The following is a 20,649-nucleotide window of genomic DNA, read 5'->3' as shown; positions in this document are numbered from 1 at the left end:
ATTTACCCACAAAATTAAAAATATTAAGTTTAAGTAATTTTGCCATCAAAGAACTTTTAACACTTCAATAACCAAACCCACCTCCTACTGGTTATATACAAAATATTAACTTATCTGCGTAAGTAGCACAAAGTTATAGTTACATTCAACAGAACTGTATCCCCCTTCCATACAGCACCAAGATTCTTTCATTTCAACGCTATCTTCTGACCATTATTAATTTCCTCAACCCAGTAACTATGGACAGAGGAGACCTGTGTTTCTGATTATCTGATTTCACGGAATAAAAATTATCTCCATCCTAAGAGGCAGAAAAAGAGGACCAGAAGATGCAGGCTACTTTTAAAAACTGAACAAAGTATTGAGAAGCTCGTGGACAGAAAGCCACATGGCACTCATTTGAGTTTCCTTAGAAGCTTCCGAAAGCACAATTGTTGTATATATGTATCTCAAACACAAGCAATAGAAGATCTTATGATGGGGAAAAAACACAATGTTTTATTTACTGCAGTGAAAATAGTTTGTGCCTCAATACATGCTTTAGACTTGAAATCTGATTTTTTGGTAAATTCTAGGCAAATTAAATCTGAAAATAGTTACAGAATGTGTTTACTTTTTCTTAGCCTCCTAGGACAAAGAGCTTGAGGCAGGGTAATAACTGAATAACAGCACTATACAAAAGAAAGGAGACTAACTTTTAAAAAGTTGAATGTCTGTATGAACACAGTATAAAAATTACACTATTAAAATCCTGGAGAATACGGAAAACAACATTTTAAATGCAAACAACAAAAACCCAAAAGAATTTTCTGATCACAGGTCATTTTTTTAGCTTGTAAACAATCTCAAAAACCATACTAAGCTTTTAAATTCATAACTTATCAGTAAGAATCACATTTGAACTCCTTATAAAAATAAATTTAAACCTAAGAATCTCAAACGGAGTCAAATAAATTTAAGACTTTACTTGAAAAGGTGATAAATTTCTTTTCTTGGGAAAATGTCCTGTATTTCTCTCATCGTTAACAAAGCATTTAATAAGTTATATTCATAAATACATTCTCTTATAAGCCATTGGTATCCATTTTAAGATGCTCAGCTCAATACCTTATTTCTAGAGTGACTTGTTTATTAAGTGAATTGACAGAAATAAAATACTTTGATGACACAACCATACAGGGAAATATCACTGCAACCTACTGTTTTACAAAGAGCTATTAAGTATATGTGGAAGTTTCATCAAAAAAGCTACTCACCACCATCCCTCTCTCTAACTCTGTGAATATGCACATTTTTGGCCTTACTGTGACCTGTGCTGTCACTATATTTGTTTTCAGGACTATCAGATCTCCGCAACATTTTATTTGGTGGTGAAGGATCTGCGGCGTCTCGCATTTTTTCATGTCTGTGATCACCACTACTGGGGTGACTCTTCGATGAATACTTAAGTGCCTGTAAAACATCACCCCCCCAAAAAAAGAGAGAAAAAATTAAACTTTAAACTTCCTAGATGACTTTATCATAAAAATTGGCATATTAACTTCAGTTTATGAACTTCTACCAATAAAATTAAAATTTCTACTTCTAATTCTGTCTTTAAGTTATTCAGACACCTAAATACCTAGGACTAAGTCTAAAGCTTCCTGAATGAATCAGGTCAAAAAAATTTTTTTTCATTGTTATTTTTTTAACTACAAAAAAAAAAAAAAATCCAACACCTTGATACATTAAGTCCTTAATAAATTTTTCTGGGAATAACAAAGTTTAATCCAAAGTAGAAACTAGTGTACTAGTTTCATCTTGAGTACTAATGTAACCTTGTGTTCTACAACTGATACACACAGATACAAGTATACATTAAGAATAAGCATGTTTCTACAAACCTACAAAAAAAAAAAAAAAAAAGCAACCATCAGTTTCACCAATTTTTGATCCAAAAAAACCCCTTTCACATCTAACTTACCTACTCTTGCACAGGTATTGAAAATAATTTCGAGTTATAAAAATGTTGGTGGATATCTCTAACATAATTTAATGGAACTTCCTCACAATGGTTTAGTTTGATTCTAATACACATTTAAGACAACCATAATAAACCAGTGTTAATTAGTAGGTTTCAGAAAAGCAGATTCAACAGGGTTTAATCTTCTGGCTATGCAAACATAATGAACAATGTTTTACACATCAAAGGACCTAGGATTTCTAACTTGAGCTTTAAGAACTCATGCTAACCGGTAACATAACTATCAGCTTAGAAATTCCTTTAATTCCTTTAAGGTGTAGAAAGTGGAGAGTGTTATTTCTGGTGACATCTGATAGTTCCCAACCATTTACGAGATTTCCACCTCAGAACAAGGCCCACTTTTATCCCAATTTTTAAAAACTTTACATGCAGAAACCGCAGTAACAAAAAAGAACCTACCTACCTAGAACCATCTATGCTAGAATGAATGATCCACAAAAAGACTTCTGACCATGGAACGAATTATCCAAGTACTCAAAGATCTCAATTCTCACAAAGAGAACAGCTCTTTCACTAGTAACTCAACTATTTGCACCAAAAACAATTAAAATGGGGAAGGGATAGTTTAGGAGACACATTTAAGAGTTGAAAATCAATTAGTTATTTCTTCTTAAGCTTTCCATCTCACTTAAGTAACGTTACGTTAACTTTTAGTTCCCAAATACAATAAATATGGCTCAGAAGTCACCTATCATCTCATCTCTTCGATTCCTTCACACCGAAATAATCGAGTTAGGTCCTCCCTGACTAATTTTTTTTTTCTTTAAAAAAATAAAATAAAATAAAATAAAACAAAAAACCCTGAACTTCCTCCAGTCACCTGTCAAAATATGCCACTAAACGTTGCTGGGGAGCGCTAACAGAACCAAACACAAAATTTTAAGGGGACCCGCGGTGCTAGTTTCAGATTTGTTGCACCGAAGGGCCTGTAGCGACTTCTGAAGCCTGCGCTCGAGTAGCAGTTCCTCCCTTCCCCCTCCGTCCCCCCACCCACCCCTCCACCCCGGCCTCGGCTGGTACCTGGTAAGGCTGCGAGTCCCCCCTCCGGTCGTGACAGCTGAAAAACAGGAAGAGAGAACGCGATATGAGACACCTCGGTGGGGGGTGGGGGGGTAGGAAGAAAACGGGTTCCCCCCCCAGAGCCCCTCCCCGCGGGAGACCTACCAAACCTACCGGCAACGAGCCCACACACCACACACACACACACACACACACACCCCGCACACACACAGCCGGCTGAAAGACGGGAACCAGGGCGAAACGCCGAGAACCCGGCCCTCTGCTGCCTCCACACTCCCTCCGTCCTCGCCTGCTCGCGCGGCTGCTCCTCCTCCCAGCCCGATCCGGATCAGGGTTAACAACAAAAATGGCGGCTCAGCCAGCACCAGATAAGGAGGAACAGCCCCCCCCCTCCCCGCGCCGCCGCCGCCGCCACCGCCCCCCGCCCGCGCTGCGGCCCGGCCCGAAACGAAAAGACAATTTACCCATCACTGAGTCTCTGCTGTTTCCTCGCATACATTACCATCAATGCCCGGCCTGTGAGTGTGTGTCGGGGGAGGGGGAGAGCGGCCGCGAGAGGCGGGCGGGCGGGCGCGCAGGCGGCGGGCGGGCGGCAGCACCGGCACCAGGGCCCGACGCGCCCTCGGCGACTCTCAGCACCTCCCCGTTACTGGCGCCGGCGTTCCCGGGCCATCTCCCTCCGCCGACACCACGCTCACTCTCAGCCCAGGCAGCCGCGCCAACTACACGGCGGCAGCGGCGAACGGGGGGAGGGGGGGCAAGAAGACGCGTCCGGCTCTGCCCCGCGGAGAGCTACTGCCTCCTCCGCCTTCTCTTCCTCCTGCTCCTCCGCCTCCTCCCCTCCTCCCCCCGTCGCCGCCGCTGCCTGGTCCTTCGCCGCCGCCTCCTGCCGCCGCCGCCGCCGCTGGTGCCGCCGCTGCCGCTCCACCAACTACATCCGGGCAACTCGGACGCCGCGGCCTTCGGAAAACCTCGGCAGTTTCCGCCGCGCCCCTCCTCTCCCACCCTCTGCCTTCCTCCCCGCCCCGCGCGGCTCCGGAACGCCGCCTTCGGCAAACCTCGGCTCGGCCCGGCCTTCCTCTTCCTCTGAGGCCTGGCTCGCCTCCTCGCGACCCGTCAGCTCTTTCCGGTTGTCGCTTCTTTTCCTCACGCCCAAGTCCGGCCGCTGCCGTTCCAGTTTAGGGATAGTCCCGCTCGGGGACCTGCTCGAGGCTGGTCCCGGGGGCTCCGGGGTGCGCGGGGTGGGAGCCGCCTTCGGGAGGAGGACGGTGGGGCGCGAGAGGAGCCATCGCTGACTAAATAAAGGCGGCTGCGGCTGCTGCGCGTGCGCCCGGAGGCGCGGGGGTGGGAGGGTGCCCTTGGGTGAGCTCTCCGGCCGCCCGCCCCCGCCCCTCGGGGCTCCGGCGGGGTGGTCGGAAACCCCGGCTTAGGCGGCTGGCGGGCGGGTGCCGAGGCGCTTCCTCGGCCGGCAGCGACGGCAGCTGCGCTCGGGGAGGTGGGGAGCGCGCCGCTGCTCCGTGCGGCCCGCTCCCGGGAGCCGGAGCCCGGGCCTGGGCACTTGCCTCAGACCGGCGGCCGAGTGCGCGGGCGGCCTTCGGGGGGCCGGGGCCGCCTGGAGCTCGCCCGTTAGAAGTAAGTCTTACCCCCAGAAGCGTGCGGGAGGGCGAGCTTGCCGAGCGAGGAAAGACGCGGCAGATAAGGGGTGGCGTACCGAATGCGGGAAGGCCGCGCGCGGCGAGAGGCGGGAGCGCCGCTCCGGGCGGTGAATGGAAACCGAGGCTGGCCGCGAGCGGGAATGGGTTACTGGGGGAAGGTGGTGAACCGCCTCATCCCTGTTTCCTGTTTTCCGCCCGCCCCCGCCCCCACCCCCCGCTGTGTCCTCCCCACCCTCTCCTTTATTTCCCATTTTTCTCTTCTAGTTCCTCCAACTCGCCGAAGCCTTTTGGTGAAAGAGCGCTCATTCGGTCGGCGGTTCTGCATGTGAATAAAGGCAGCGGGCGTGCTACGCGAAGCTGCGACGAATTGGATTTTGTAGACCGCGGCGGGCACAATACGGGCGTTGGCATAATTGGGAAGGGGGCAAGTCAAGTATATCGCCCCAAATTAAGCTTTACTGGAAGGGTGGCGGTTGATACTCGGGTGGGATTTTCCCCCCTGCTCTAAATTCCTTATAAGACAGCACTAATTTAACGAAAAGATTGTAATAAAGTAAATACATTTTTGCATAGAATAAAAAGGTAAAAGAGGAAACAAGCCAGAAGAGAGACGATCCCACCAAAAACCAGTATCAAAAAAGTAACCGACTGATTTGGTATCCCACAAGCTACATTACAGCTGGGCCTAATGAAGAGAAGGTATGATGTGCGGAAGAGGTCCTGAAATCACAATTGACAAATGTTTACGTAGCCTGGTTTGTCACATCCACCTGCCAGGTGTTAGGATAATTGACTGCTGTTTTTGAGAACCAGTGAAAGCCTACTTAATGCCCCCATGAGCAATCGGTAATTAAAAAGACTGCCAATGACTGAAATGGGGGAAAAAATCAAAAACCTAGAGTCCTATGTGCAATTTCTTTTTTATTTAAGATTTTATTTCTTTTGGAGAGAGCATGGGGGAGGGGAGGAAGGAACAGAGGGGAAGGAAGATGGAGGAAAGACTCTCCAGCATATTCCTGCTGATGGGAGCCCCACCCAGGGCTGGATACCATGACCCTGACATCACTGAGCTGAAACCACGAGTTGAACTCCGAGGGGCTGAACCATCCAGCCACCCCTTAGGGTGCAATTTCTAACGCTTTTGTAACACATAGAAGATAGAAGATAGCAGCTTTGCAGAGTACACAAAGTAGTACATACATTTTATATAGAAACTTCTTGAAAACTGGCAGCAAAATTTATTACTAATTTCTTGATGGTAATGGTGTGCTGAAATTTTGATATATACTGTTTGCTTTTCTCTAAAGTTTTTTAAGATTTTTTTTTTTAATTTGACACAGAGAGAGGACAAGCAGGCGGAGCAGCAGGCAGAGGGAGAAGCAGACAACGCCCAACCCCCTCCCCCAGAACAGGGAGCCAGATGTGGGGGATCAATCCCAAGACCTTGGGATCACTACCAAAGCCCAAGGCAGAGAGAGGTTCAACCGACTGAGCCAGCCAGGTGCCCCTGATATTTTACATTTGATCAAAAGCAGCAAATGAGGAAACTGTAGGAGGCAATATAGTCTTCATTATTTATAGATCCTATATTTGCAAATTTGCCTACTCATTAAAATTTGTAATCACCAGTATGCATAGCAGTCATGGATATGCACAGAGTGGCAAAAAATGTAGCATTCCCAGCTGAGTTTAACAAGACAACATTGGTTAATTCTGCTCTCCTACTGTAAATAAATGTATTTTTCACAATATATATATTTTCAGGGTTTTTGCACTTTTCATGCTTATTGGTGGTTTTGCTTTTCTAAATGGCCCTCCAAGCATGGTGCTGAAGTGCTGTCTAGTAATCAATCCGAAACAAAGGATGCGGTATGCCTGGTGGAGAAAATAGTGTTCTAGATGAACTTTCAGGCTTATCATTAGTGCCCTTGGCCATGATGAGTTCAGTGTTAAGGAATCAACAATATATATAAAATAAGCCATCTAAGTAAAAACACATGGATGGAAATGTGACCTAAGTCTTTCAGGAACCTAACCCTGTTTTCCCTAGGAGCAGATCAGTATTCACAGTGACTTAACAGAACTACCTCCAATAAGAATCAACTGCGTACTAAAGGACCTATTCAAATGTTATGCCCATTTTTTAAAAAACTCAGGGCCTATTTTAGATTCCATTATCCATTGTTATAAATTCTTTACAAATACCTTCATCCTTCCCTTCTTTTTTCCTCCATTTTACCTGTCTAAACCACAATCCTGGTTAATTCACTGTGTGCTGGCAGTGGAACTTGGCTGGAGAAAAACAGCCCTCCTAACTCTGGAAGGGCTCCTTACGTTCCTCACACACACACCCCCACCCAGTCTAATTTCCTTAATCCATTTACCCAGCTCCCTTAAATGGCTATATGACACTTTTAAACTAAGAAAACCTCCCACTCCCCTTTCTGAATAAGGCATTATCTTGCTTCTTATCTCTCTAGGGAAATAGGAAAAAAAAAATCATTAACAGCTCCCTTTTCACCATTGCACCTTACCAACCTTTCTAAATCTGAATAACGTGCTACATTCCTAACTATGGATAAACTGTCAAAATTCCTAAAATCAAAGTTGCCACCTTTTCCTTGAGTTCCATTTTACTCTTGGAATTGTATGATTTCCTTAGAAATATTTTTCCTCTCAACTGGATCACCTGTCACTTATAAACATGTCTTAATAGCCACCATCATTTAAAAAACAAAAACAAAAAAACCTTAACCTGTATCACCCTCCAAATACTTCCCCCTTCCCCGCTTTGATTTGCTCTTCCATACAAACTTCTCCACTTCTGCTACTGTCTCTTAAATCCACAAATCAGACTTGGCCTCCATATTCCACTGTTAAACTGTTCAATATCAACAGCAACCTCCATGCACTCAAATCCAATTTTTATTTCTTCATCTTCATATCCTTTAACCTGTCCGCAGCATTTGACATAGCTGATGAATTACTCTCTTCCTGAAGCTCTTTATCTGGCCTGCCAGGATTCCATTCTCTCCCTTCTCTTCCCTCCTAAATGATTGTTGCTTAGCCCTCTTGCCGGTTCCTCCTAATTTTCTAGCCTCAAAATGCTAGCTAGAGTGCCCCAAGATTCAAATCAGGATCAGACTGTTTCTCTTTCTCTCCCTCACTAGGCAATCCTACCCATGTCTCTGGCTAAAGGAAACTCATTTGAATCTCCAGCTTGTAACTTTCCCCTGAACACTGGGCTCACAATCAACTGCCTACTCTACAGCACCGCTCGAATGTCCAGGTATCGCAGACTTAATACGCCCACAATCAAACTCTTCATTCCCACTGCCCCCAAATAAATCCTGATTAAGTCTTTCCTGTTTCATGAAATGGCAACTCCATTCTTCCAGTTGAGATTAGAGACTTTGGAGTCCTTGATTCTTTCATACCTCATCCTCTCCATCGGCAAATGCCACCAGTATTATCTTCAAGATAGGCTCAGAATCTGATCTTTGTTCACTACCTCCATCACATTCACTCTGGTCCAAGTTGCCATCTTATTCCTAGGTAGTAGTAAAGGCCTCCTAACTCATCAACTTCTATACGTGCTTTCACAGGGTCTACTAGATTACACAGCTGTCAGAGTGATCTCTTAAAAGTATAATTCTGTCTTACGACCCACCAATGGTAGGGTGCCTGGGTGGCTCAGTCATTTAAGTAGCTGCCTTCGGCTCAGGTCATGATCCCAGGGTTCTGGGATGGAGCCCCAGGATGGGCTCCCTGCTCTGCAGAGAGCCTGCTTCTCCCTCTCCCTGCCGCTCTGCCTACTTGTGCGCGCCCTCTCTCTCTCTCTCAAATAAATAAAATCATAAAAAAAAAACAAAACACCAATGGTATCCCATCTCAGAATAAAAGCCAAAGTTCTTACCATGGTCTGTAATGAACTACCCCCATCCACATTATCTCTGGTTTCATATCCAGTGACTTTTTTACTTGCTCAGTCTCCCCCGCCCCCACCACTCTCTTTCCTTTTTCTCCAATATAACAAGCATGTCCGAGAAGCTTTGTGCTACTATCCTGTCTGGAATGATCTTCCCCTTTGGTCCTACTTGGTTCACAGTGTATTATTTTAGGTCTGTACTTAAATCTCACCTTTTCAGAAAGGTCTTTCCTCTGAGAACTCTATATAAATGGTACCCCACTACTATCTTTCTCTCACCCTGCTCTATTTTTCTTTCACTATTTGCCATATAATATATATTTAATTTATTTTTTGTGTCTCACTAAAATGATATCTCTGTGACATCAGATAAACATTTGTTGAGTGAAAGGATATTTGCCTACAAAATTACAAAGGAAATAGCAAAATATTTTTCATTGTTAAGAGGAAATGACATGTTTTAAGTCCAGTCCTACTGTCATGAATAGGTAAAAGCTGTCCTCTTCCCAATACAGATAAAATACTGTATTAGATAGCATTTGAAAATTTATATAAACTTGCATATATAGCAAATCTTAGATTGTTTTCATTCCTCTCTGCTGAGAGATTACAAGTTTTTAAGTGTGCAGAAGACCCATATATTTCAATGAGGAGATTAACACCTAACCAATAGAGGGGGAGAACTATCAGCCCATGTAGGCTGTAGGTGACCATGATTTTAATGTGATCTTATTCATAGAGAATCAAAAAGTGAAGTTCTCAAGCTTTTGGTTGTAAAAAGAGCCAGGTGATGTTTTTCCAGAATTTCTAAAGGATCACAAAATAAGAATGTATTCTCTGAAATTTTTACTTACTCTTTTCTTTATTTATTTATCAGAGAGAGAGAGCACACAAAAGCAGGGAAGCTGCAAGTGGAAGGAGCAGGTTCCCTGCCAAATAAGGAACATGATGTGGGGAGTCAATCCCAGGACCCTGGGGTCATGATTGGAGCTAAAGGCAGATGCTTAACCAGGTGAGCCACCCAGGGATCTCTACCTAAACTCATTTCTGTTTCCTCTGTCCTTCACTTCCTCTCAGACAGGATAGTATAGTGGTTAAAACTATGGCTTTTAGAATCAAAATGACATAAAGTAGAGCTCTGGCTACATTATTGACTGACTAGCAGTGTGATTTTGGGCAAAATACAGAAATTTCAGAGATAATGCATCCTAATCTCTAAAATTGGCTTGATAGGGTAGAGGGCTATTTGTCAGAAGTAAATGAAATCACTTAAATGTGCAGCACCTGGCACCTGGTGACTGTCATTCATTCATTCAAAACAATTATTGACCTGTGTATCATGTTTCCGCAATACAGCAAATTCACTTGGTTTCTGCTTCCATGGCGTTTATATATTTTTAAAAGATTTTATTTGTTTATTTGACAGACAGAGATCACCAGTAGGCAGAGAGTCAGGCAGAGATGGGAGGGGGGGGGAAGCAGGCTCCCTGCTGAGCAGAGAGCCCAATGCGTGGCTCAATCCCAGGACCATGGGATCATGACCCAAGCTGAAGGCAGAGGCTTAACCCACTGAGCCACCCAGGCACCCTTGGTGTTTATATTTTAATATATAACTAAAAGGAGACCAATTTGAGTTCTGAGTTGTGATGTGAGGCTTTCCTTCAAGGATGTGATAAAATAGGAAAACTGCCACAAAAATTACTATTTAGAAAAGAGGAGTAAAATTTTCCAGGACAGCACTATATCAGTATATTATGTATCTTTTTAAGCAGAGATAATAATGTAAATGATCAATAGATCCACAGTTCCTTATTTACTCAGGTAGAGGCAGTAGAGCTAAGCTCTGGATGTACAAACTGGCCACTTTTTAAAGTCCTTCCAACTGATAGATAGTAAGGTACAGCCAATACTGAGAACTATACCCTAAACCCTTTGCCTGTATCTAGCAAAACTTCAGCCTGAATTAACCTAATTTTTCACTTTCTCAGTGCCTGTGAGCAACCGCACACTGCTGAAGACTATTGGACAATACAATAGGTTGATTCAACTAAAATCTCATGATCACCAAAATCAAATGAATTCCCAGTACATCTAGGCAATCTTTTATTTCTCTCTTCAACTCTCTCACCAGTTCAGTAAGGTTTTCAAACTTCTGCTCTCCTCAAATCCGTCCCCCTCAATTTACTACCTCCCCTCTACTCTCAGCAGATAACATCACCACTTTCCTCCCAAACTGAAGCCACCAAAGGGAAATTTCTTCCTGCTTCCAAATTTGCAAATCTACCTATAGTCATCCTTCTCCCTACTTACTCAACAATGTATTGAGTACCCACCATGTGCCAGGGATACATCAATGAACCATACAAAGAAACCAGAGAACCAGGATCCCCCTGGCCTTTGAGCTTACATTTTAGTGGGGAAAGACAGGAATAAAATAAGTGATATGATGACTCAGAAAGTAGCAAGGACTATGAAGAAGAATGGAAGGAGATGATTAAGGAGTACTGTTTTAAATGGAGTAGTCACTGAGCAGATGACAGTTGAGCAAACACTTGAAGGTAGTGAGAGAGCAAGCTGTATGGGTGTTTGGAGAGGCATACTCCTCCTGGCAAAGGGAACAGCAAGAAGAAATGTCTAGAGGCATGAGCCTGGTGTGTAAAAATAATAAGGAAAGCTGTGGGGTGAAATGTGATGGCAGGGGGAGAGTTTTAGGAAATGAGATCAAATAGGTTGTAGAAGGGGATGAAGGGGTAGATCATGAAGGATTTAATAAGCCATTATAAGAAGTTTGGCTTTCATCATGGGTGAGATGAGAAGCCTTAGGAGAGTTAAAAGCAGAAAAGTGATGCTGGCTACTGTGTTAAGAATAGTCTATATGGTAAGGAAGGAAGCAGGGAAACTACCTAGGATGCTATTGCATTGTCCTAAGGTCACTGTTTCAAAACAGGAGTTAAACTTCCTCTCTAAGGCCATTTCCTTCACATGTACTTTCCTTCCACCTCTTGAGTTACTTTACACTAACAAGTATCCCTTTCTTTGTATACTTAAACTCTTCCTTTTATCTGGATCATATCCATTGTTTTTAAACACATCTGAATCCTGTGTTAGAATAAACACTGCCCTGTCCCATTCCTCACTTCAGCCAAATTTCCAGTAAGCCTTGTCTCTGGCATCTCACTAATTTCATTGTGCACCCCTTTATTAATATTCTAGGTTACAATCATCTGACACCTGTCCCTTTAATATCACCAAAATAGAGATTCCTAATGTAGTGGTTCTTCAAGAGATAGTGCTAATTCTCCAGGGGACATTTTGAGATATGTGGCAGTACTTTTGGGGTTTGATTTGTATACTTTTGATTATGACTTAAGGGTGAAAGGTGCTACTGGTGTTTAGTGGTCAGAAGTCAAGGATACCTAACATAACTGCCATCTGTAGGACAGTCTCTCACATTTAAGAATTATCCTGCACAAAATACCAGTATCAGCCTGTTGAAAAATAGTCTTGGGCTTTCTCAGTTGGTAGAGCATGCAACTCTTCATCTCAAAGTCATAAGTTTGAGCCTCATGTTGGATGTAGAGATCACTTAAAAAAAAAAGAAAAGAAAAAAGACTATTTCTTGAAAATTAGTCTTGAAGTCATAAATGACTTCTATGTACCTGTGTTCACCAAACATTTTACAGTCTTTTTCCTAGAATCTTAGAATATTGGCTTTGATATCTCCTCTCTTTGCATTACATCTCTCTCTTGGCTTCTACAACACTGCACATTCCTTGTTTCCTTTCTCCCTCTGGCAGCTCCTCTCATTCCTTTTTGCAGACTCATCCTCCTCTACTCCACTACCAAATGTTGAGGTCCTCCAAGAATCAGTCCCTGGGGGGTGACATCACTAAAAATGGCTACTCTAGAACTCCAAGGACCTATCTCTCCACATAAACAGCAAATAATTTGGCCAAAATTATCAGAATCAAGTTTATGTGAACTCTGGAAATTAGTGAAAGATTACAATAACCAGGCAAACATTTAACCAAGAACAAGGTGATTGGGTCCTAGTAGGAGAGCTTTATGTTAGTGAAACTTACCCTAGCCTCATTTCTTCATCCCCAGTTCAGTGGCAGTTTTGGACAACAGCCTACATTTCTGGTGTAGGTTCCTGGTGCCAGAGGTAGCAGAATGCATCTTCTTTTCAAAGAATTGTAAGATTTTATTTTGACTTGTCTGGTGACTCCCTGAAGGACTGGTGCAAGGGCTTGCCCTTATTTTGCCTAACTTAGAACTTTCCTGAGGCAGAAGTGACTACCCAGGACATATTAAAGGTAAGTTTATTAGCTGCTGCCAGTTGGAGAAAGGAATGACAATTGGGGCAAACACAAAGCCTGGGAAGAAAAGCTGAAGAGTGAGATACTTTGGAGAGTAAAATCTTTGAAAAGCTCCTACATATTCCTGGGAGTCTAAAAGGTTACCTGGGGGTACCTGGCTGTCTCAGTTGGTAGAGCATGTGACTCTTGATCTCAGGGTTGTTAAGTCCAAGCCCTATGCTGTGTGTAGAGATTACTTAAAAATAAAATGTTGAAAAAGGGCTACTTATATATCTAGGGTGGAGCAGATGCACAGAAAAAAACTTCAAAATTCCTAAAGTCTCACCTCTGACTAACATTAGGCTTTGCTCAGATAGAAAGTGAAAGATAAGGCAGACTTATAAATTGCCCATTTGAATGATAAAGTCATGCCCAAACACACCTGGAAAGAGCCCTCTGACAAAACCTGGAAATTTTTTATGGAAGTTTTTCCTGGAAGTTTTTTCTTTTAGTTATAGGCATTTAAGGAAATCTCTGTTGAATCACTAGCTGACCACTGAGCCAACAGAACAGACATTTCAGTGGTCACACATAAGGAAAGATACAGACTTCACAGAATCAGTTTGGAAAAATCCTTAAACAGACAACCGCAACCACAGTAAGCAGCTACAACAAAGTCTAGGGAGGGAGGAGAATTTGGTTCTACCCTTCACACATTATAAAAATCAAAACAATGGAATGACATATTCAAACTGCTGAAAGAAAAATACTGTTAATTAAGAATTCTTTTTTTTTTTTAAAGATTTATTTATTTGTCAGAGAGAGGGGTTGGAGAGGGAGAGAGCACAAACTGGGGGAACAACAGGCAGAGGGAGAAGCAGGCTCCCTGCTATGCAAGGGGCCTGAAGTAGGACTCAATCCCAGGACCCTAGGATCATGACCTGAGCTGAAGGCAGACACTTAACTGACTGAGCCACAGAAGCATCCCTGTTAGCTAAGAATTCTGTATCCAGCAAAACTACCGTTCAAAAATGAAGAAGTTAAGACATTCTCAAATAAGCAAATACTGAGAGAATTCGTCATTAGTAGACCTGCCTTACAAGAAATACCAAAGAGAGTTCTTTAACCTGAAATGAGAGGACACTAGATAGTGACTTGAATCCACATGAGGAAGCACGGTTAAAGGTAAGTATGGGGGAATTAATAATAAAAAAAGTTAGGGGCGCCTGGGTGGCTCGGGTTAAGGCCTCTGCTTTCAGCTCAGGTCATGATCCCAGTGTCCTTGGATCGAGCCCCATATCAGGCTCTCTGCCTGTCAGGGAGCCTGCTTCCTCCTCTCTCGAGATTTCTCTGCCTGCCTCTCTGCCTGCTTGTGATCTCTGTCAAATAGATGGATAAAATCTTAAAAAAAAAAAAAAAAGTTAATGCATTGTTGGTTAGTAACTTCTTTTTTCCTGTATGATTTAAAATACAACTACTGGGGCACCTGGTGGCTCAGTGGGTTGAGCCTCTGTCTTTGGCTCAGGTCATGATCTCAGGATCCTGGGATGGAGCCCTGCATTGGGCTCTCTGCTCAACAGGGAGCCTGCTACCCCCACTCTCTCTGCCTGCCTCTCTACCTACTTGTGATTTCTCTCTCTGTGTCAAATAAATAAATACAATCTCTAAAAAAAATAATAATAATAAAAAATAAAATACAACTACTAACATGGTAATTATAAATCTTTGTCCCTGGGCATATAATGTATAAAGATGTAATTTGTGATAACAAAAGAGAGAATGAGACATAAGAGCAAAGATGTTTTATGCCCTTGAAACTAAGTTGGTTTTTACTTAAGATTATTATAGGTTGCTAATTATAATCCCTAGAGCAACTATTAAGAAAATAACTAATGTAGTAAAACAAATGACAAGAAATACAAAAGACAGACTAAAAAATATCTAAAACAAAAGAAGTCAGTAGTGGAGGAATTGAGCAACATAAAAGATATACAGCATGTGAAGAAGCAAATGGCAAATTAAGTTTTTCCTTATCACTAATCACATTAATGTAAATACATTAAATTCCAATTAAACAGAGAGATTGGCAGAATGGATTTTTTTTTCAATGTTCTAATTATATTCCATCTACAAGAGACTCACTTTAGAACTAAAGAACCCTATGAGTTGAAAGCGAAAAGACAGAAGATATTCCAAGATAGTTCAATTGTATGTGGAACAGTCTCCAGTATAGAGTATCAGTTGGTCTATAAAACAAGTCTCAATAAATTTCAAAAGACTGAAATCACATCAGGTATTTTCTCTGGCCACAATGGTATGAAACTACAAATAGACATTTTTAAACCATGAATGTGTCAAAGAATAAATCGCAAGAGAAATTTTAATATACTTTAAGATGAATGAAAAAGAAAATACAGCGTAATGAAACATGGACTGCAGCAAAAGCAGAGCTCAGTGGGAAATTTATAGCTGTAGATGCCTACATTTAATAAGAAGATCTAGAAACAATAACCTAACCTTAAGGAATTGAAATAAGGAAAGCAAATGAAACCCAAAGCAAGCAGGAGGAAGGAACTAATGAAGATAAGAGGGGAGATAAGTGAAATAGACAATAGAAAACAGAAAAATCAATGAAAGCAAAAAAGTTGGTTCCTTGAAAACCATCAATGAAACTAACAAGCCTTTAAAGAGAATGAACAAGAAAGAAAGAAAATTCAAATTACTACAATCAGAAATAAAGTGGGAACATTGCTACTACTACTATCAACTTTATAGAAATAAAAGGAATTGTTAACAATTATATGCCAAAAGATTAGGTGATCTAAATGAAACAAATTCCTAGAAACAAACTACTGAAACTGACTTAGAATAGACATAACAGTATAAGAGACTGAATCAGTAATCAAAAAACTTCCAAAAAGGAAAAACTGAGAACCATAAGTCTTCATTTGTGGCTTCTATCAAACATTTAAAAACCTCACCACCACCACCAGTCTGGGGGGCCCAGTTGGTTTAGCGTTTGATTCTTCACTTTGGCTCAGATCATGATCTCAGGGTTGTGGGATCAAGCCCCATATGGGGCTCCATGCTGGGTGTGGAGCCTTCTTGGGATTCTCTCTCATGCTCTGCCTCTTCCCCAACCCACCTCCTCTCTTCTAAAACAACAAAAACAAAAATTCTCAAACTCTCACCCACACACAAAAAGTAAATGAAGAGGAAGCACTTCCTAACTCATTCTATCAGTTCAGCATTACCCTGATACCAAAGCCAGACAAAGACAACACAAGAAAATAAAACTACAGACCAAGATCCCTAATAAGTATGTTTACAAAGAACTCAAGAAAAAAGTAAATTCAGCAGCACAGTAAAAGGATTATCTACCATGACCAAATGGAATCCATGAGCAAATTATTTCCACTAATAAACAGATCTGGCAAAATCATAAGATACAAGATCAACATAAAAAATCAGTTGTTCGGGCGCCTGGGTGGTTCAGTGGGTTAAGCCGCTGCCTTCAGCTCAGGTCATGATCTCAGAGTCCTGGGATCGAGCCCCACATCGGGCTCTCTGCTCAGCGGGGAGCCTGCTTCCTCCCCTCTCTCTGCCTGCCTCTCTGCCTGCTTGTAATCTCTGTCTGTCACATAAATAAATAAAAATCTTTATTAAAAAAAAACAGTTGTTTTTCTGTCCATTTCCAATGAATATTCCAAAAATGAAATTAACAACACAATTCCATTGACAGCATCAAAAAGAATAAAATATGAAGAAATAAATTTAAATGAGGTATAGGAGATGCACACTGAAAACTACAAAACACTGGGGTCTTTTTGCTTCATTTTGTTTTGTTTTTTGAAAACTACAAAACATTGTTGAAAGAAATATAAGAAGACCTAATGAATGAGAGGATGTGTCTGTGTTTTTATATTGAAAGACTTAATATTATTAGAATGACAATGCTCCCTAAATTGATCTACAGATTCATTGCAATACCTACCAAAATTCCAACTGCTTTTTTTTTTTGCAGAAATTGACAAGTTGACACTGGAATTAATATGGAATAACAAGAGATTCCCCCAACAGTCTTAAAAAAGAACAAATCTGGAGGACTTACTGTAGTAAATTTAAAACTTACTACAGGGGCACCTGGGTGATCAGTTAGTTAAGTTGCCACCTCTTGATTTTGGCTCAGGTCATGATCTCAGGGCTGTGAGATCAAGCCCCCGTTGGACTTCATGCTCAGTGCAGAGTCTACTTGAGATTCTCTTTCTTCTCTCCCTTTGCCCTTCTACCCACTTATGCACTCTAGCTAAATAAATAAATCTTTTAAAAAACCTACTGTAAGTGTACAGTTATGAAAACACTGTGGTACTGGCAGAAAGATAGATATATAAATCAATGTAATAGAATTGAAAGCCCAGAAATAAAGCCATGCATTTATGGTCAAATTGATTTTTGATAAAGCTATCAAGACATCATTAAGGGAAGAATAGTATTTTCAATAAATACTGTGGAGAAAATTGCATATCAGCCTACAAAGAGTGAATTTGGACCCTTACTTCACACAACAGTAACTCAAAATGAATCAAAAACCTATGTGTAATAGCAAAACTATAGAAATTTCAGTTAATATTGGGGTAAACCTTCATGACTTTGGGTTTAGCAATGGATTTTTAGATATGACATCAAAAACACAAGTGACAACATTAAAAGTAGATAAATTGGACTTTATTAAAATTTAAAACTTACATGTATCAAAAGACATTATCAAGAAAAAGAGCCCATTGAATGTGAGAAAGTATTTGCAAGTCATATGTCTGTTGACAGTCTCTAACCCAGTAAGTCATCAATAAAAAGACAACCCAATGTAAAAATGTGCAAGGACTTGAGGAAGATATTCTAACAGCCAAGAAGTATATAGAAAGATGATCAATATTGTAAGCCACTAAAGAAATGCAAAGTAAATACGAATACCTCTTCACACCCACTGGAGTGGCTATAATTTGAAAACAAGTATTGGCAACAATGTGGAGAAATTGGAACCTTCATAAATTGCTAGAAGGAATGTAGAACAGTGCAGCCACTTAGTACCTTAAAAGTTTAAACATTGGATTATCATATGACCCAGCAATACTACTCCTAAACAGACACTCAAGAGAACTGAAAATAGATATTCGAACTGGACTTATACATGAATGTGTATAGCCAAATAATAATCAAAAAGTAGAAACAGTCTCAATGGCCACCAACAGATGAATGGATAAACACATTGTGGTATCCATACAATGGAATTATTCAGCCATAAATCAGAATGAAGCACTGCTACATGGATCTTCCTTGAAAAATGCACTAAGTAAAAGAAGCCAGGCTCAAAAAGCTACATAGAGTATGATTCCATTCAAGTGAAAAGTCAAGAGTAGGCAAATCCATAGATGTATAAAGCAGTATTACTATTTGCCAGGGTAAATTTGCCCAGGCACCCTAACTAATTAATTTTTGAGAGAGAGTGAAAGAGAGTGTGTGGCAGGGTGAAGGGCAGAGAGAGAGGGAGAGGATCCCAAGCAGTAATGGGAGGCAGGACTGGTTAATTACCGCTTAATGGATATGGGTTTTCTTTGGTGAGTGATAAAAATGTTCAAATTTAGTGGTGATGATTGCAAACATTGTGAATGAATATTGGAAGTCACTGAATTGTGCATTCAAATAGTTAAAATAGTGTATTTTATGTCATATGAATTTTATCTCAACTAAAAAAAAAAAATTGGTCTTTTCCTCACTATTTTTTTCCTCAGTCAGTCTTATCCACTCCCATGGTTTCTGTGTATAGCTACCGTCTATATACAGATGACTGACTAATTTGTAGATCTAGCTCAGATCTTTTTTTCTGAGTCCCATGCCTGAGTATCCAACTGCATATTTACCTAACACCTCCACATGTGTTCCTTAAATGTATGATTTGAAATATACATAATTGAGTTCATTACTTGCCTTTCAAACTGGATCATCTTTGAATGTTTCAGTGAAGACTAAACATAGCTCACACTCATTGAAGTCTCACTATGTATTAGGGCTGAAATAAGTTTTTTGTATCCATTAATTCACTTAACCTTCACAAGAACCTCATATGTTATTACCTGCTTTTTGAAATGAGAAAATTGAGAAGCAAAAATAACTTGTTGGTATCACACCCCTTCTAAGTAAGGCCAACTTTGAACAGAGATATCCTGACTTCTCAAAATCTTTGCTCTTAATGATAATGCTAGACCATTCATTATTTACATTTTTATAGAAACCCAAAAAACATCCTTTTTTTTTTTAAGATTTTATTTATTTACTTGAGAGAGAGAGTACGCATGAGTTGGGGGGGAGGGGCAAGAGGGAGAAACAGACTCTTCCCTGAGCAGGGAAGACCCAAGCAAGACTTGATGCCAAACACTGGGATCATGACCTGAGTCAAAGGCAGCAACTTTACCAACTGAGCCACGAAGGCCCCCCGCAGAAGATCTCTTTGCCGCCTCCTTCCTTTACATGCCATATCCAATTCATTAGGCCTTGATTTAATTTCATCAGTTTCTGTTAGTCCATCCAGTTCCTTTCATCTCTACTACCACCAGCCTCAACTAAACCACCATTTTTTGTCTATATAATGTCCTCCTAATTGATCTCCCCATATTCACTGAGAAAAACCTAATGAAAAAAATTATAGATATTATTTTGTATCTTAACAAGTAGGGAATTCATGCTGTCTTGTGTCTATGAAGCATTTCCAAATACTAACCAAGTTTGACCACATAGAAAACCTTAGTGAATTTCAAAAGATAGAAATCTTAAAACCTATTCTTCAGATGTCAATGTAAAAGAACTTCAAGTCAACAAAAGTTACCTTTATTTCTTGATGACTTTAACTCTCTCAGCCTCTCCAACATTCCTGCCTCAATTCTTGGTGATCTTAATGTGCATATCAATGATTTTTCTAATGCTTTGACTTTCATCTTCTTAATTACCTCTCCTTTTCATACTACCTACACCACTCCCTTGGTCATTCCTTATATAGAGCTACTTCTTATAACCAATAACTACAGACCCACCACTATCTTAATTTCATGCATTCCCCTTCACGATCATCTTCTCCTGTCTTTCCAGCTTACCCCCTCTAGATCCCTGATTCCCAATAATTCTTCACACTCATTGGAAATTCCAATATATTGATCCTATCACTGTTTCACTGCCCCTCACCTTTTTCTCCCCTTTTCACTCTGCTTAAATTTCATGGTCTATGATTGATCACTCTTTTGGACATTTCCTTAATGTTCTCTCAATTCATCATACTCACCTGGCAAAACTGTAACTCTGATCAGTCTTTACTTACTTAACTCTTGCTCCCACAAAGCTAACCATGACTGGAATTAAAATGCAAGTGTGAAGAGGTCTCTCTTTAAATTTGATGAACACAAACCTCAAGTGATCTCAAAATGCTGCCAGGCAATCAAATTATATTGGCTCTAATTATATTCACTCTCTTTTTCATAGACAACTATTTTATACAATTCTCCTCTTCAGACATTCAGCATTTTTGGCTCTCAATCTTACCTTCTGATAACTTTTCCTATTTCCTGGAGAAAATTGAAGCAATCAGAAGACAGATCCTACTACATCTGTCTGCCTACCAGCATCTGAACTTGTATACTCTGTTTTCCAGACTATTACAATACAAAAAACTATGCATGC

The 20,649-nt window shown here is 41.0% G+C and overlaps 2 protein-coding genes across 9 annotated transcripts in view; one reads left to right on the top strand and one right to left on the bottom strand.

Moving 5' to 3' along the window:
- WAC (WW domain containing adaptor with coiled-coil) overlaps window positions 1–4,802 on the bottom strand; it is an 80,239-nt gene extending 75,437 nt beyond the window's left edge. For 2 of the 8 annotated variants that reach the window (XM_044228398.1, XM_044228403.1), the window contains exons 1-3: window positions 3,508–3,615; window positions 3,044–3,080; window positions 1,257–1,452 (exon numbers count right to left, since the gene is read on the bottom strand). In XM_044228398.1, coding sequence (XP_044084333.1) covers window positions 1,257–1,452; window positions 3,044–3,080; window positions 3,508–3,548 — 274 coding nt within the window. In that variant the 5' untranslated portion in view covers window positions 3,549–3,615. Of the gene's footprint in view, window positions 1–1,256; window positions 1,471–3,043; window positions 3,081–3,332; window positions 3,352–3,507; window positions 3,628–4,101; window positions 4,184–4,754 lie in introns of those variants that run through there. The other 6 variants (XM_044228400.1, XM_044228401.1, XM_044228399.1 and 3 more) reach the window with 6 other exon arrangements.
- On the top strand, window positions 3,551–17,102 carry LOC122891050. The gene is made up of 7 exons (XM_044226428.1): window positions 3,551–3,561; window positions 3,753–4,172; window positions 4,963–5,122; window positions 5,272–5,397; window positions 7,869–7,987; window positions 9,504–9,638; window positions 16,949–17,102. Exons 1-7 carry the CDS (start codon window positions 3,551–3,553, stop codon window positions 16,953–16,955), a joined length of 978 nt encoding a protein of 325 aa, XP_044082363.1. The 3' UTR covers window positions 16,956–17,102.
- Window positions 17,103–20,649: the final 3,547 nt, after the last annotated feature.

Source organism: Neovison vison, chromosome 12 (genome assembly GCF_020171115.1).
Source record: "Neovison vison isolate M4711 chromosome 12, ASM_NN_V1, whole genome shotgun sequence".
Lineage (NCBI taxonomy): Eukaryota > Metazoa > Chordata > Mammalia > Carnivora > Mustelidae > Neogale > Neogale vison.
Note: the sequence above shows the minus strand (reverse complement) of the source record. Positions and strands in the feature narration are given on the sequence as shown.